Source organism: Echiichthys vipera, assembly GCF_963691815.1.
Source record: "Echiichthys vipera genome assembly, chromosome: 3".
Classification (NCBI taxonomy): domain Eukaryota; kingdom Metazoa; phylum Chordata; class Actinopteri; order Perciformes; family Trachinidae; genus Echiichthys; species Echiichthys vipera.
Window position 1 is genome coordinate 15,514,820 of NC_139828.1, and position 15,153 is coordinate 15,529,972.

The 15,153-nt window shown below is 38.7% G+C and overlaps 1 protein-coding gene across 2 annotated transcripts in view; it reads right to left on the minus strand.

Moving 5' to 3' along the window:
• The window catches only part of negr1 (neuronal growth regulator 1), a 144,483-nt gene that overhangs the window by 87,124 nt on the left and 42,206 nt on the right, over positions 1-15,153 (minus strand). For both annotated transcript variants that reach the window (XM_083911593.1, XM_083911592.1), the window contains exon 2: positions 4,461-4,699. In XM_083911593.1, the coding sequence (XP_083767719.1) occupies positions 4,461-4,699 (239 nt within the window). The remainder of the gene's footprint in view (positions 1-4,460; positions 4,700-15,153) is intronic.

The following is a 15,153-nucleotide window of genomic DNA, read 5'->3' on the forward strand; positions in this document are numbered from 1 at the left end:
AACTAGAAATTCCTGTTACTGTAAAACTGTTATAATGGTCAGGTACTATAAGTGGAAACCCCTAGGGATGTGATTAGAAAGAAAAGTATGTGACTCCAATGGCCAAAAGAAAGGGCTATTTCTCATTGCCATTAATAGTTAACAGGAGAGGACAAAATAAAGGAATAAACACTTGGAAAGTGGCTTTAACAATGGCTTACCGGAGCACAATTATTTTAAAAAGGCCACACACGTGTCTAAGTTTTAGGGGTTTCTTTAGAGTTATTTAAGTTGCATTGAAAAGACGTGTAAGCAAGGAATTGAAAGAATTATGAAGCAAAACGCAAAGTATATTTCCATCTCCATCGTCGGTTAAGGAAATTATGGCTTTCCCTAGAAAGAAACAGCTACAGCCCCCTGTCTTTTAGTAATATTCTTTTCTCTCAGTGCCCCAAACACTGATTCAAATATAAAACGTGTTCGCAGAACTGTAATGACATGACCAAACACAAGAAAGCAACTCAGCATTGCTGACACAGATATATACTTTAGATAAGCATATTTACTCAGAGGATGAGCTAGTCAAGGACCCTACCATGCACCTGAAATGGGTTGAGACCATTGCATATTTCCATACATATACAGTAATCCCTTCTTGCTCCCATTTTCTGTGTTACTCCTCATGGTGCACTGTCTAGCAAAGCAAAAGTGCCAAAAAATCCAATGGCATGAAATCCTTTTACTTCAACTGTAACATTCGTGTTGCAGCATTAATAAATGTTGTATGCTTGGACTGAAAAGCCCAGATTAAAGTGTCTGGCTTTTTTTCTTTCCCTTCCTTTCAGCAGATGAAAAAACAGTATGCTCCCAAAAGCCTCTGCAACATGATAGAGCTGCTCCCTTGCTACATCTGATCTGTAAGAAATCCCTCTGTTCTTTATGAGTGGGCTTAAACATGTATGTACACGAGTATCACACAGTGACAGGTAATGATTCACAACAAAGAGTTTTGACAAAGCAAATAAACAAAAGTATGATATAGTAGGAAATTACGGAGGTGCGATACACATATGCTGTAGCGGTACATGAATAATGAAATAACAGAGTGGCTGGCGATATAATGAACCAGATTTTTAACTACCTTGAGAACCCTGTCAGAGACATGACTGTGGGCATATATCAGCTGGAGTGAGTCATCTGTATTTTCCTGCAGCACACACTCTGATACACAGCTCTGTCTCAACGGCAGGCGAACCATTTGCCTGATGACTCCAGAGTAGCAGATTTAGATAACACAATCATAACACCATCAAGCTTTGCTAACAGCCGATAACACTTAAAGTAGCAAGTACAAAGCATATTTATGGAACTGTGTTCAGCTTTGTTTTCATACTGTTATATTGTCCAATCATCATCTCAATGAAGACACATTTTGTTGTTGTCGACTATTTCAGTTTTCTTAGATCATTGTCCAAGTATTACTCTGGCTTCAAGACTCTTGGTTGTAAATGTGTTATGAGGCTGTAAGTAAACGGCTGGTCAGGGGTTACAAAGCAAAGTGTCATTTTTTAAGCATTATTTCTGTGACTATTATTTCTGTATTTAAGTGACACATCTGAGTGAAATTACCAGTATGTTACTTTTGTGAACTGTGGAGCAACAATTGGTGTTTGTAGGTTAATCCATTGCCAAATCTTAGCCACTAGGTCACATTCATCAGGAAGACTGGGCATTGCAAAACGTATTATAAAGCTGACAGCTGGCACATTAGCTTCAGTTTGATTGTGGCCATATGGCCAGTGGTGAAGAGGTGCCATGACCCGAAACACCCCTGGTAAGATTCCCATTACAGAATGTACTTCAGAAAGACAACATCTACAAAAACATGATGGTCCTGTAGTGACCATTACTGCCTGCCAAGCAGTTGACTACAGCTTATCACCTGTATATTTAGAAGCACGGTGCACCTATGAAAGGCCACTGAAGCAGAGGTACTCTACTAACTGTCTGTGCGAATGTCATTAATTGTAACTTAGGCACGCTGTGTCTTTCTTAAGAGGTACATTATATCGACCACCTGTACCGTCGCCTTTCTTTGACGTTTGACTCTGAGCTGCCCTCTAGTGTATGTATTGCTTAATATCTATGCCAACATAAAGGACATATGGAAGTATGTGGGCAGTGGTGGTTACAAAACTCCACTGGCAGCTACGCCCACAACACACCCTCTTGCTCGCTGTGATTTCTCACACATGGGCTCAAGTGATCATTACACAGACTTTGGGAGGTGGCAGGGTAGTAGTGGAAGTCTTATCAATGCCCAGTCCATCTGATTCAGACATTTGCATTCTCACATACAGCTCCTCTGGGTAATGTCCAGATAATTTCAGGGCTGCAGTACATGTGACAAAGGGGCTTTCATCAAGGATACTTCCAAATAACAGAAGGTTTTAATTCTGTGCCCCTCAGATAATAGGACAGGCTTGTTAACCTCATCTCACCAAGGTGAGTGAGGTGGGTTGCACTCATTAGACACGTTCCTACCAGTTTAATAGACAAGCACATAAATAAACAATGATTCGAAAGCCACTCGGCATGCTCGATTCAAACCACAGCAACACCTAGACCCACTCAGTTTTATAGGTATAGTACAAGAAGATGGATGTTGACATATGATAGCCAGCAGCTTAGAAAATATGTAATAATAAAATGAGCAGAGGGCACACTGCTTTCTGGGTTACTGCTCATAGTTTGCTATTTGTTGAAAAACTACAAACACCTGTGAAGGTAAATGATGATTTGTTCTGACTATTCTGTTTATCCAAAGTGAAATCTGCAAACCCGCAGGAAGACAGTTTACCAAAACACTGTGTTTACATCAGAGCAGTGTAGATAAAGACAAAAGACTTGAAATTATGTTATAGACTAAACAAAACAAACTGCATGTGTGATCACACCCCTAATATTGTAATTTTCCTAAGCTCCCATATGACATAATGACAATACCAGCTGGGGAGCTGTTTCTACTTTCACATATCATAACTCACACTTCTACAAGCAGTGTCTGACCCTTAACTCTTTTCTTTCTTTCCATTAATACTATGCTGCCTGTGTAAAAATATGCATATTTCAACATTATGTTCTTTGAAATCCTAACCATTGCTTGAACAGAATAACAATAATTCACTTGTAATGCATCTGATATCTGCTCGAGGAACAAGGGTGTTAACAGTGGGTAATGAATAGAGGCCATCACATTAGGATGTAAAATACATAACAAAATTAAAAACAGAATGTAATAAAGTATGTTTACGATTTCAAGTTGATATCATCATTAATATAACAATAATAATGATAAATAATAATAATATAAACCTAAGCATATGTAGAGCCAAGAGGAGGATGCACGCTGTAAATCTTTGCACAAATAAATAGAATATGGCGTTCTGAAGATTTGTTTTCAGTGAGGCCGTTTTCCTGCTGCTAATCCACAGTCTGAGGTCTCAACATACAAAGTCAGCCGCCACCCTATTACCCTAACAAGAAACAATTAGGATGCTGTCGTCAATTAGCTCCTTGTGCCCACAACAGCCTTTTTAATGTACCATAAAGCACAAATACACCTATTGACCTTGTTAGACACGGAGATCCACAAGATGAAGTCCAATTTGGACAGCCCCTCAACAGCTCAATGGTAATTTTATTGTGTTAAAGGCTGAAATTCAAAGCTTTAACACCTGTCAACCAATGCAATGACACATACAGCATACCAATAACCATACAAAACTCATTTAAGTATGATAAGACTCACAGCTTATTTGTTACCTGCTGTGACAAAACTCAGGGAGGCTTGATTAAAGCTACATAGTCTGCCTCCAGTCATTTAAACCAACAAGCGTCTTCTTTGTGTTGCATAGCCCACAGGCACAAAATGTACCTTGCAATGTCAGTTTGCCGCCACAGAACAAAGTTCTCTACTGAAAATATTTGTGTTCCTTTATTTTATACAAAGCTCAAGCTCTTGTTTTTACTTCGAGTATAAGAGAATGACAGGCCTTTTTTGCAGCACAGATGGTGCCAGCTACACCTGTGACCATAACGTATATGAACAACCAAAAACATCATCAGCTTTGTTATGGAAAGTCTGTTGGCTAAATCAGCCATGTAATATGTAATAAGTAACAATCAAGATGTTAGATTATATTATAAATAAGGCAGAAATCAGAAATGAAAGCAATTATTCGTTGAAATATTGCACCCACCCAATGACAGGGGGCATGCCAGATATAGGTGCAAACAACTGGAATCCATTAGAAAAAATAAAATATAATATACAATGTTTTCCTTGCCATTATACCAGAGCGGAGTGGTTCATTTCCTAAGCCCTCTAAAAATCCAGAAAAACCCTGATATATACACACATACAAAGAAAATGACACAAAAGAAAAATTGCCTGTACAGAACAACAACCAAAAACGCACCTTTTACAATTAGGTTGAGGAGCTTTGGCCGTGGGTTGCGCTCACTCTGAATGGAGCACGTGTACTGGCCGTCGTCAGATACATCCACTTTCTGAATCTGAAGGCTGTACTCATGTTTGTCTCCAACGCTGGACACGATGGACACACGTGGGTCCACCGACCACTTGTCATTCCCTGCGAATATGATGCTTGAGCGGTTCAGCCAGGCTCCTTTAGAGATCCCATCCAATAGGTAGCACCTACAGTGACAAGAGACACTTCAGTTAGATCTGGAGAAAAGCTTGCTGTCTGACTCTGAAGTACAACTGAGTAAAGTAGAAAAATGACAAAAAAGACAGAAATCTCAGCACCTCAGTGTGACTCAACCTGTTATAGCTGTGTTAAGACTTTATCTGATTCAAAACACAAGTAGCCGGAGCCATCACTAATAGCTGTGTATAAGAATGGTTTCACTGTTGTCGTGTTGATCTGTGTTGATCATCTAAATTCAAGATTCAAGATTACTTTATTCATCTCAGAGGGAACATTCTTAAAATAGGATATAGATTTTTAGGGATGGGCATTTCAAGCAAAAGTACTTTGGGATATACACTGGGATTATCATGTTTCTGTCAGAACCCGGCATTCTGTTGTTCTGTTTTGCTGAAGCTCTGAGTTTGTGTTTCCCCTGCTCGTCCTTATACTTTGGTCCGTATGTCTGTCTGGGGGCTCAGCTGAAGTTATGTAACTGCTGGCAGAGACCCACAGACACGATTTACACTAAATTTTACTTGAAGCACCATGTAAGTAGGCCGAACCCTAATATCATACGTAAATATGTCCAAATCCCGCCCAAACTCTCCCCAGCTTCTGAAAATGTTTCATCAGGATTGACCACAAAGTCGATCACTGAATTGATCCCACAAGTAATTTAATGAGAAATTAAATTATTGACAACAAGACAAAAATAGAAATAAAATAGCCTACCTATTAATACTTTATACAACTTTCACTTACTGATAGAGATCTACAGTATGGTATACATGATGGATAATTGCAGTGAATTGCAATCACAGGATAATAATGATGATACAACCAATTTGTTTATGATTATATTGTTTACTAAAGCACACAGTTCTTCATAGATCAACCCATTTGCACTCAAAGTACATCAGATTGAAGCATTTCTTTTAGAACCCCGTAGAGGGTTGAAATACCCTTGGGCTATTTTTTCATATTGCAATATACAGGTATATTGCAGAAAAAGTATATATTGCAATGTCAGTTTTTCCCAAAACTTTGCAGCCCTAGAAGGCACCATGCCTATAGTTGCCACTGGAAAATACCCATGCAGTGTTGGGTCGACAAAAGAGAAAATACATCAGACCAAAGTTGCAAAGAATGAAATACAGCATATGATCCTGTAGACTAATTGTATACAAATAGTAGTGTTTTTTTTACATCACAATTACAAGTCCTAACTGTATCTGCACATAGCCCTTAATGTGATACCCAATGAAAAGTATAGAGGCCTTCAGTTCATCTACAATAATAAAAAAACCTCCCTGGCACTGAATAAGTTGTGTTCTCGGACAAGACTCGGATTCCTGTGTGACCATTCTCAAGCTCAACAAAATTGACGTTTGAAAGCCTATTTCACAAGGGTCAGTAAATTGTATAACATGATGAGGCTAAGGTCACTGTTGTCAGAAGGCAGTTGTTTTACTCATCATCCCAGCACTGTTTGAAATCACATCATATTCTGTGAAAACACTGTAATAATGAGTGAGAAAAAGAGGCAATCAAGTTTGGCTCTTTAGCTGTTGTCAACATGCCATGCAGACTGCCAGCACCAGTAGGAAAGCCACCAAGGAAATCAGTTTGGCACTAACCACAAAGCTCTTTACCCTCTATGCCAAGAAAATCTCTGTCAGGAAAGCGGGTAGAGGACAATAGTCTAGTCCAGGCTGGTCCCCCTTAGAGAGGGTACTGCCCTAGAGGTAGTGTGACAAAATAAGTGGCAAACAATGGAGAATGGATGGTAATAAAAACAACCCAAGAGAGAAGTGCAGTTTCTTTGAAAAGTCCACACAGGCCAGTTGGTTAGTTAGCCCATTGACCACCTGATCCGAGGTGTTCCTGACCCTGAGGCAAGATTTACTGAAGGAGCCTCAAGGCAAGCTTTACCCCTTTTCAGTCTTTTTTTTTATAAAAAAGGGAAAATTTAGCTATTCCCATTTTTGAAACTTGACCTCTTTAGAAATCTATTAATATTACATAAATAAATATAATTTCAGATGCATTTTCTGCCTTTGAGAGAAACAGTTTTAAAGTGTAGGGAGGCTTGCTACCTACCTCAACAATCACAACCCTTCAGTGACTAATAATTCAACACACTTTTGTGGGACCACTGAGAGTGTCAGTTTAAGGCCTGAACATTAATGCAAAGTGCACCTGTGCTCAGCCCACAACCGCTGAACAACTTGTCAACAACTTACTGGGCTTTCATCATTATATCCTTGTAAAACAGGGTAATCACAAACATTTCTCCAGTGTAGCTGCCATTGATTCTCGTCTAAAATATTCCTTTCAGAATCAAATATTTACTCCACATGGGCTTGAAAAGTAGCTGTTAAAAAAGTGAACTCCTTCAAAAGAGATCAGAAGCTGCGGTCAGCTGTCAGTTAGAACATATCTCAATGGTGACTGTTTTTTTAAGGCTCGTAAAATGATCTGTCTCACGCCACTCCTATATGGGTTTATAAATCAGGTAGCTCAAATCAAGCAATCTACCTGGTTCATATTTGTGATATAATAACCACATACAATTGTTCTGATTACGTTTAATTTTTTTGCACGATTCAATATCACGTGACTGAGAAAAAAAAACCTCACCTTGCCGTCAGACAGCCCTTTCTAAGGAGAAAACTGCAGCCATTCACTGTGTTCTCTTCAAAGCCACCAGACTCCTTTGACAAAAAACATTAATTTCACCTTACAGAACACAGAAGTTACTGGTCTACTGCAGCCTCACTGGTAATGTGTTACTTTGGTGAATGCTAGCTGTACGTAAGTGCCTTGGTAGCTTCCGGCACTGCTTAAATATATACTGCCGACCACAGCTGCTGTGAAGAAGGAAACTACAACCTTTAACAGCCACATTTCAAGGATAAATTTGTGCTAGAAGTATGGTGGGAGAACACTTCCCCCGGCCAGCATCTTCACCTGGACTCGATGAATCAGTCGTTGACGTTCTTTGCCTGTTTTTGCAGTTTCCTTATCACCGCTGAGTTTCTATGCACTCTTCCTCCTGAAATTATTTTTGTAATCCCACACCAAGGAGTTGTACAGATGCCTGTATCTATTCACCTCCTCACAAAGCTTTGTGTCAAAACAGGCCATTTTTACATTAGCACATGGTCAAACGTCTTGCTGTTTACTGTGGCTGATTCTTTGTTGCTACTATCTTATGGGAAAAGGAACTACATTGGAACTCATCACAAGTCTGGCATGAATGTCACAACTCAGTGTGGCAGATATAGGCTGCTGCAGTGATAAATGTAAAAAAAAATGAATGGATACGGAAGAAAGACGTAGAGTATTATGATTAAATTGTTGTTTTAGTTGTCAGTGGCCTAAATCTGCCTAAATCAACAAACTTGGTATCAGTTCTGTCGACTATATATGACTACAATGTCTGCAATCATTATACACCAGATATTCAACACTCTTTGCTTGAGAATGTTCTAGGGCTGTAACCATTTTTTGTAGTCATTTTTTTTTGGTTTAATGTAATTAATGGTGATGAATTGCTGGTAGACCACGCCGTTAATACAGGTGCGGGCCTCTGTTAGTGCTCGGCAAGTTGGAGAGCAATGAAAATGTTGCTTTTGAAACTCTTTGCGTGCCGAAGAGCGTACTTTTCTCCAGCGTTATGTTTGTAATATGTTATGAATTTGGGGTATTTTAGGTTATTGTCTACCAGCGTTCCCCGGGGATCTTCGTCTGCCATCAACACCGTTGCCGCAAAGAGCTTCAGAGAGCCGAGAATGAGAGCAGGTGGGCGGCCAAGTGGGTATCAGATCTGTGCAGAGCACCAGAACAAAAACATCTGACACGACACAGACAGCATTATAATAACATCCAAAACACATAATTCACTCTCAATGGTTTCTGTCAGATGAGATATACTTTTAAAACATCATTGTTTAAAAAAATAAAACAAAATACACAGAGCTACCGATATACCCGTAGCCTCATCTAGTGGAAAAGTCACTACACGCCACCACAGTTTGGGTCACACAAAACAATCCTGTGTAGTCACCACTGGAATCTAATTCTACATATGATATAAAACAAATAATAATATAAGTGTAGATTTATAATTTGAATGTCAACATTACCAATGAAACTTCCAACTATTCTGTACAGCCTTAGTATGGTCCCTGCAGATTATTACGAAGTCACTTCAGTTACCCTTTAAACTTAAATCATTTCTCATCCTGATTGTTTTTACAAGATGGAGAGGTGTGTCATCTCCAAGAAAAGTTAGCTAAACTGCTTACCTTCTTGCATCTTTACACATAAACGTAAGCGGTAACGGATCCTGCTTAATACCAGCATAAAGCAAGGATTTTAGATTTTAATTTCTTTGAGAGGAACAAACAACTTATTTTCATCTTTCATTCCATGCTTTGACACTCAATTTCAAATATATCATGAAAAACACAGTCATAACAAACATTCTACATCCTCTACTTAAACCTTGAGTATAAACTGAGAACCACAGCAAAGTCATGTTATCAGTTAGGTCTTTCTTCTGCCACATTTCCCTTGTTCATCCCCTCAATCAGGCATAGCAGCACAAAACTGCTAACACCTAAGATGGGCTTTGCTTTCATCAAGCCCCTTTTCTCTAGGAGCCCACCAGGATACAGACTTCCCATGGTTTATACAAAGCTGAGGTAATTATTCCACAGACCTCAGAGCACGTTCTCTGAAGCAGCTTTGACATCTAAAACATGCACTAATTGATACTTTTATTTATCCCTGCTTCTGACAAGTGACTGCAAAGGAACCAGGCTCATTACAAGCATTTATTTGTAATTTTATTTTTTCTTATTTTGGCTCACAATTAATATTTCAATTCAAACCCCAGAGATTAGCCACAATGTGCAAAAAAAGGAAAGTGATAAGTTGGTGTTTGAGCACCTCGTATGAATAGAGAATGATGACAAACCATTAATTACAGTCTGGCAGCTGGTAAGAGAAGAAGATTGTAATCCGTTTAGCCAAATTCATTCAAGCACTTTGATTGGATGCCATAATTAACATTGGGGCATCATTCTGACCCAGATTCTTATTTGCTTTATAAAGTTGTTTACTAGATTCCTCAACTGTGAATATTCTTCCTGGCACCAACTCCACAGATCTCCTCTTGCAAATATATTTCAATGTTTCACAGTCTGGTAGTTCACATTCAGCATTTTTTTCTCTACATTTGGCAAAAGAAATGAATCACTTCTGGATGAGTCCCTCTGTAGTCTGAGATTTGTTGTTATGTAACAGTTCTATGATAAACGCACAGGATGTTTAAACTGCAAGCCATGCAGACCCCATATAAGACTACTATTATCACAGTGTTTTTGCTGACTCAAAAGGGAAACAGCACAACGTCAGCCTTATAGCTGCACTTATTTCCTTCAATAAATATACAGGGAGAAGTGACACGCTGAATAACGCCAATACCAACGTATTATTTATTACCTTACACAGTTGTTGTGGTGAATATCCAGCAGACATGGAGCAGAATTAGCATCCTAAAAGCTAAAGTGTTGATAGTGACACTGAACCAAAACAATAAACTCTTAAAACCAAAACAATTAGCTGAAAGATGCTAAAACGCTCCATCGAGTTCAGGGGAACTGCAGAGTTGTGTGATAATATTCGGAATTTTTCACTACACACTACATGAGCTCTTGAAATAATGATCAGTGTAGATTAAACTTCAGCATACCGTTTGGTCACTTTTAATTAAAAAAAACAGTTTAGTTCCATTTAATTGACATATGGAAGATACTAAATGCCATTTTCTTCAGCAGCACAAAGTGTCACTTGACAGAACTTTTGTCACATGATGGCAGCGTGAGACAGAGTGCATTGTTACTATAGCAACCACAGGCCAAGCCCTGCTGAGGTGGCTGCAAAAGAAAATACATCTTATAATAAGCTGAAACAATTCATGATTTGAAGGAAGGGAAATATTTAATGTTTTTAAGAAGGGAGAGGAGGATGGCATAGTGGCAGTTACATTATAGGCTGGGAGGTACAAGAAAAGTCTGAAAAATTCCACTTGCAATCGCAGCTCGTCTGGCACAGATGATCACATCTGTGATCGTTCAAAAAAAAAAACACTCAACACTTAAATCAATCAAAACAGTCAGCCCTGCATTGTTTCTGTCCTGCGGCATTTTGAATGACACTTAATCACTGAAGTATAAATCAAGCTTCAGCCACTGAGAGGACCACCTGGAATATTTCACTTTCCAGTTTTGAACTGGAGTATGTCAGAATATAAGTGCTGCACAGCATCATTATGGTGGAACATCTGCTTAAAGACAATGCATTTGTGTTTCTGTTAAAAGTGGCACCCAATTAACTGACTTGAATGAAATTCGTGTTTTGAAGAGTATAATGAGAGAGTAAGCCATAAAAATGTGAGAGGACAAAAGCCTAATTGTAAAGTCAGGGATGAATGTTTTAGTCCATTTTAGCAGTTTCGCACATGAAGAGAAGGATGCTGTGATGACTGTACCTGCACTGTAAGCTCTATACCCTTTACAACGACTCAGTACCCTCAACTGTCCAATGAATCCCCAAATGAGAACATACATTTCACACTGACTGACTGCATGTTGAAGAACAAGTGAAAGGTGGCTAGGTGTGATGAGTGTGTGAAGATCACACGTCTTTTCAGCTGTGAAGTCAGAGGGGGTCAGACGTTTTTTTTTTAGATTGCCAAGGTACTTTTGCTTCATAAGTTACATTAAAGAATAGCAAGAATGATGGAATGGAAATAAATGGCTGCAACAAAACATTTATCAGTATAAATAAATCTGCCAATTAATTTCTTGATAAATCGTTGAGTCTGTAGCCCATTACAATTTCCAGAAGCCCAAGTTAACATATTCAAAATTGATTGTTTTAACCCACAGTCCGAAAACCAGACATAAACAGAGGCCAGCATCTCTTCACAATTAAGTTATACAAGAAAGTAATATAAAATTGTCTTTTAATCCATCCTTTAATCAACTAATCATTAATAATCATACATTAATAATACATATAACTCATTAAGGGCACTATTTTTAGGGCTGTGTAGCGAGCAAGCAGCACTCCAACAGTTTGGAATTTCCCTGACCTTGAAATCAGCTTTGCCAGTCTGTGTAGTATTCTGGTGCCCAGCATACGATATACAGGTGGGATGAGAGGTGCGAAAAAGGAGGGAGTCTCATTCAAATGAAGCAGCAAGTGTGTTGTTGGTATTTTAGTGGAAAAAGTCTTAGACATCTGCTGCCACTTTGAAGATTTAGTCAAGAAGAGCAAATTAAATACAATGTATGTGATTCTGTTGTATCTGTTCATTAAATCCCTGCAGCTCACTGAAGGCGGCAGAAGAGACATGTTGATAAATCAGCAGCCTCTGATTTAAGAAACGCTGTGGCAGAGCAGTATGCCATTAAGTACAATTTCCATTACACAGTAGGGTTGTCAAAAAAATCGATACTAAAAATTAGCATTGGATAAGATACTAACTTGCAAAGGTATCTATACTTTTGCCGTCAAAAGGCTAAGGATGTAAACTAGCCGCTAGCAGCTAGCGTCTAATAATAAACAGTAAGGGTAACAGCGGAGCTAAGCAGCTAACATCATCAGTCCTGTCCATCTAAAGTTAAGAGACATTAATTTAACAGAATGACACAATTATGTGTCTGAAAAGTCAACCAGCAACAAGATAGAAACAGTGGCAGCCTGCAATACTAAATCTATTTAATCAGTAACGATAATATGGTGCCAGTTCACCAGAAACACAGAAGATAAACAGGACAGCATTGAATACATACTGAATACATTAGCATGGCCCAGATCCCTGTTTACACTGGGGAGAAATCTGACTTTCAACCACTTATTTACCAACTGAATCCAAGGTTTTTTCCTCCTTCATGGAATCATTTTATGTACACTGAAATCCCTGAGCTATACAACACAATAAATCAAACGAGCATTTGAACATATTTGTCATATATACACCCTACAGTTTTCTTTTTTCTTTGCACTACATCAGACAACTTTTTGAAAGTGTTGTTATTGATGTTGTATTGTTCTAATCTTTATTTTAAAAATTTGTCCTTCCATTTTTGTAATTTTCCCCAATGGTATCGAAAATGGTATTGAGTATCAAATATTTTCCAGGGTATCGGTAGTGACTTTAAAATTATTTTATCGTGACGAACCCACTACAAAGACAACCTGATTTCTCAGAGAATCCAATACTTCATTTATTGAGTGTCCCTGTGATTGTCTCAGTTGCTTTGTGAGCAATGAGAACAGTAATGTAATAGCTTTCTATTCACCTTTACCCATCCCTTTTTTACATTGAGCTGCATATACATCAACCAAAATAGCAAGTGCCCTTGGAGATGCCAACACAGTTGTGACTTTGCGTGATTAAAACAAGGCCCTGTTGACATTTTGTACTAAGGGAAAGTAAAAATTGGTTGACAGAAAACTAACTGGCAACTACATGTATCTTTGTAATTGTGGGGATTTGCTTCTTTTGTTTGATTTCCATGAATGTCCAATCAGATTTATAATTTACCGGTCAATATGTTTTTAGGTGTAGTGGTGTGGCTCCCTTGTCCCTTGAGCATAGGTGCTGGTTTGTGTTTAGTTGCTGGAGGTTGATTATTTTAGGGGTTAGGTGTTGAGTTGTTGCAGAGAATGAGGGAGAATGAGGACATACTGTAGTGCTGTGCAACCAAGGTACAGAGCACCAGGCTAATCCTTAAAATAATCCTGTCGACTGTGGCCGGAGGGACACATCTGAAGCCTTCCAGCTTTAATCCACACAGAAGCAATGTTGAAACCAACACCTAACATCACAGACACAGAGAGCAAGATAAAACCCGTCTTATAACCAATAGAAACTCTCACTTCAAGTGTGGAGACTTTGAAGTTGATCTTTTTTGAATTTTTTTTTTTTTCATTTCAGTATCATTTTTGTCTGAACTGACTCTGAGATATAGGCTTTGACTGAGAGAGCAGCAAAAAACTGTCAGACTTCTGACTATATCTAAAACCAATGCCTCAACTCTGTACCACACCAGCTATAACACACTCTGTATTTCATCACCTTGTCCCCTCCTGTCTTGGGTCCCCTCAAGAAACACCTGCCCTCCTCTCTGCCAGTGTATACAAATGAAGTGACCCGTGCTTGAATTACTTTGGTTGAATGGTTTTGTCTTGTTTCACATGTGTGGAAGCAGCTAAGGCAAAGCAGTCCACAATACTTAACTAGCAAAATGTATCATGTGTGACAATAGAGAGGCTCTTCCCTCGCTTCCCACGTGCAGATTTCACAAGTTTCTTTAAAATTTGAGCACAAGTAAACACCAGTCTTTCCATTACAACTAATTTGTGTACGGAGAAAGCGCTATAAGGGTAATCTCTGAATAATTTCACATTATTGATTCTTTTTTAAAAAGATTCAATGAATTCAACTTCCAGTGAATTAAAATGAATGGGGTCCACAAATTAGTGGTTTAATAAAAAATAGAGAGCCGGAGTTCTGAGTGGATAAAGAGCAGCCTTTGCTGAGGCATAAAGGGCGAGCATTTTTCCACCCTAGACAATCCCCCCCTTAGAAATATGTGAATGAGCTACGCGTAACACATTCACATCTAAACTGAGTCCATTGCACACCCAGACATTGTTAAATGTCACATTCAAAACCCAGCTTCACAAACCACAGATCAAGTGTACACACAGTGTACTCCTTTTCTAACATTCAGCCATCTTAAAAACGACACATAAACAATGGACAGGAGAACCGCCTGAACAGATTTACTGGTAAACAGTTCTCATTTGAACTTCCTGTAGCAATGACTCACAGTGATAAACACTTCTGTATTTCTTTCATGAAACTGAAACATGCTGCAGGCATAAGACACATTTTAAATCACTGCGGTTATTTTAGTTCACTCCAGGCATAGTTCACTGCAAATCAGGCACTTTTTGACTTCTTAAATAATACAATTTACTTCATTGTACCAAGCTTTTCTAATTTCAGAAAGGCACTTAAAAATGTTTCAAAGTAATCTGACCTGCACTTTCTCTGCTCCTGAGTGAGAGCGAGCTAAGCAATGTGATCCACTGTGCAATCAATGTCCGAGTAGAGAGAGTATAAATGGCCTTCAGTTGTGTCTTTTCAGATCATCCTTCATTCAATAATCATATTAGACTTCCATCATTTACTGAGGCTAACACTACCTGGAGTTGTTAAAGGAGAAATGCTATTGAAATTACAGTAAAAAGGCATTTACCACTTTGATTAACAGGACGTTAACCTTGTGTTGTTTTTGTTACACAGCCTTAACGACTCCTGTTGTGAGTTCTGGGGGTACAGCCTGTATGTATCACTTTTATGGAGACTGGC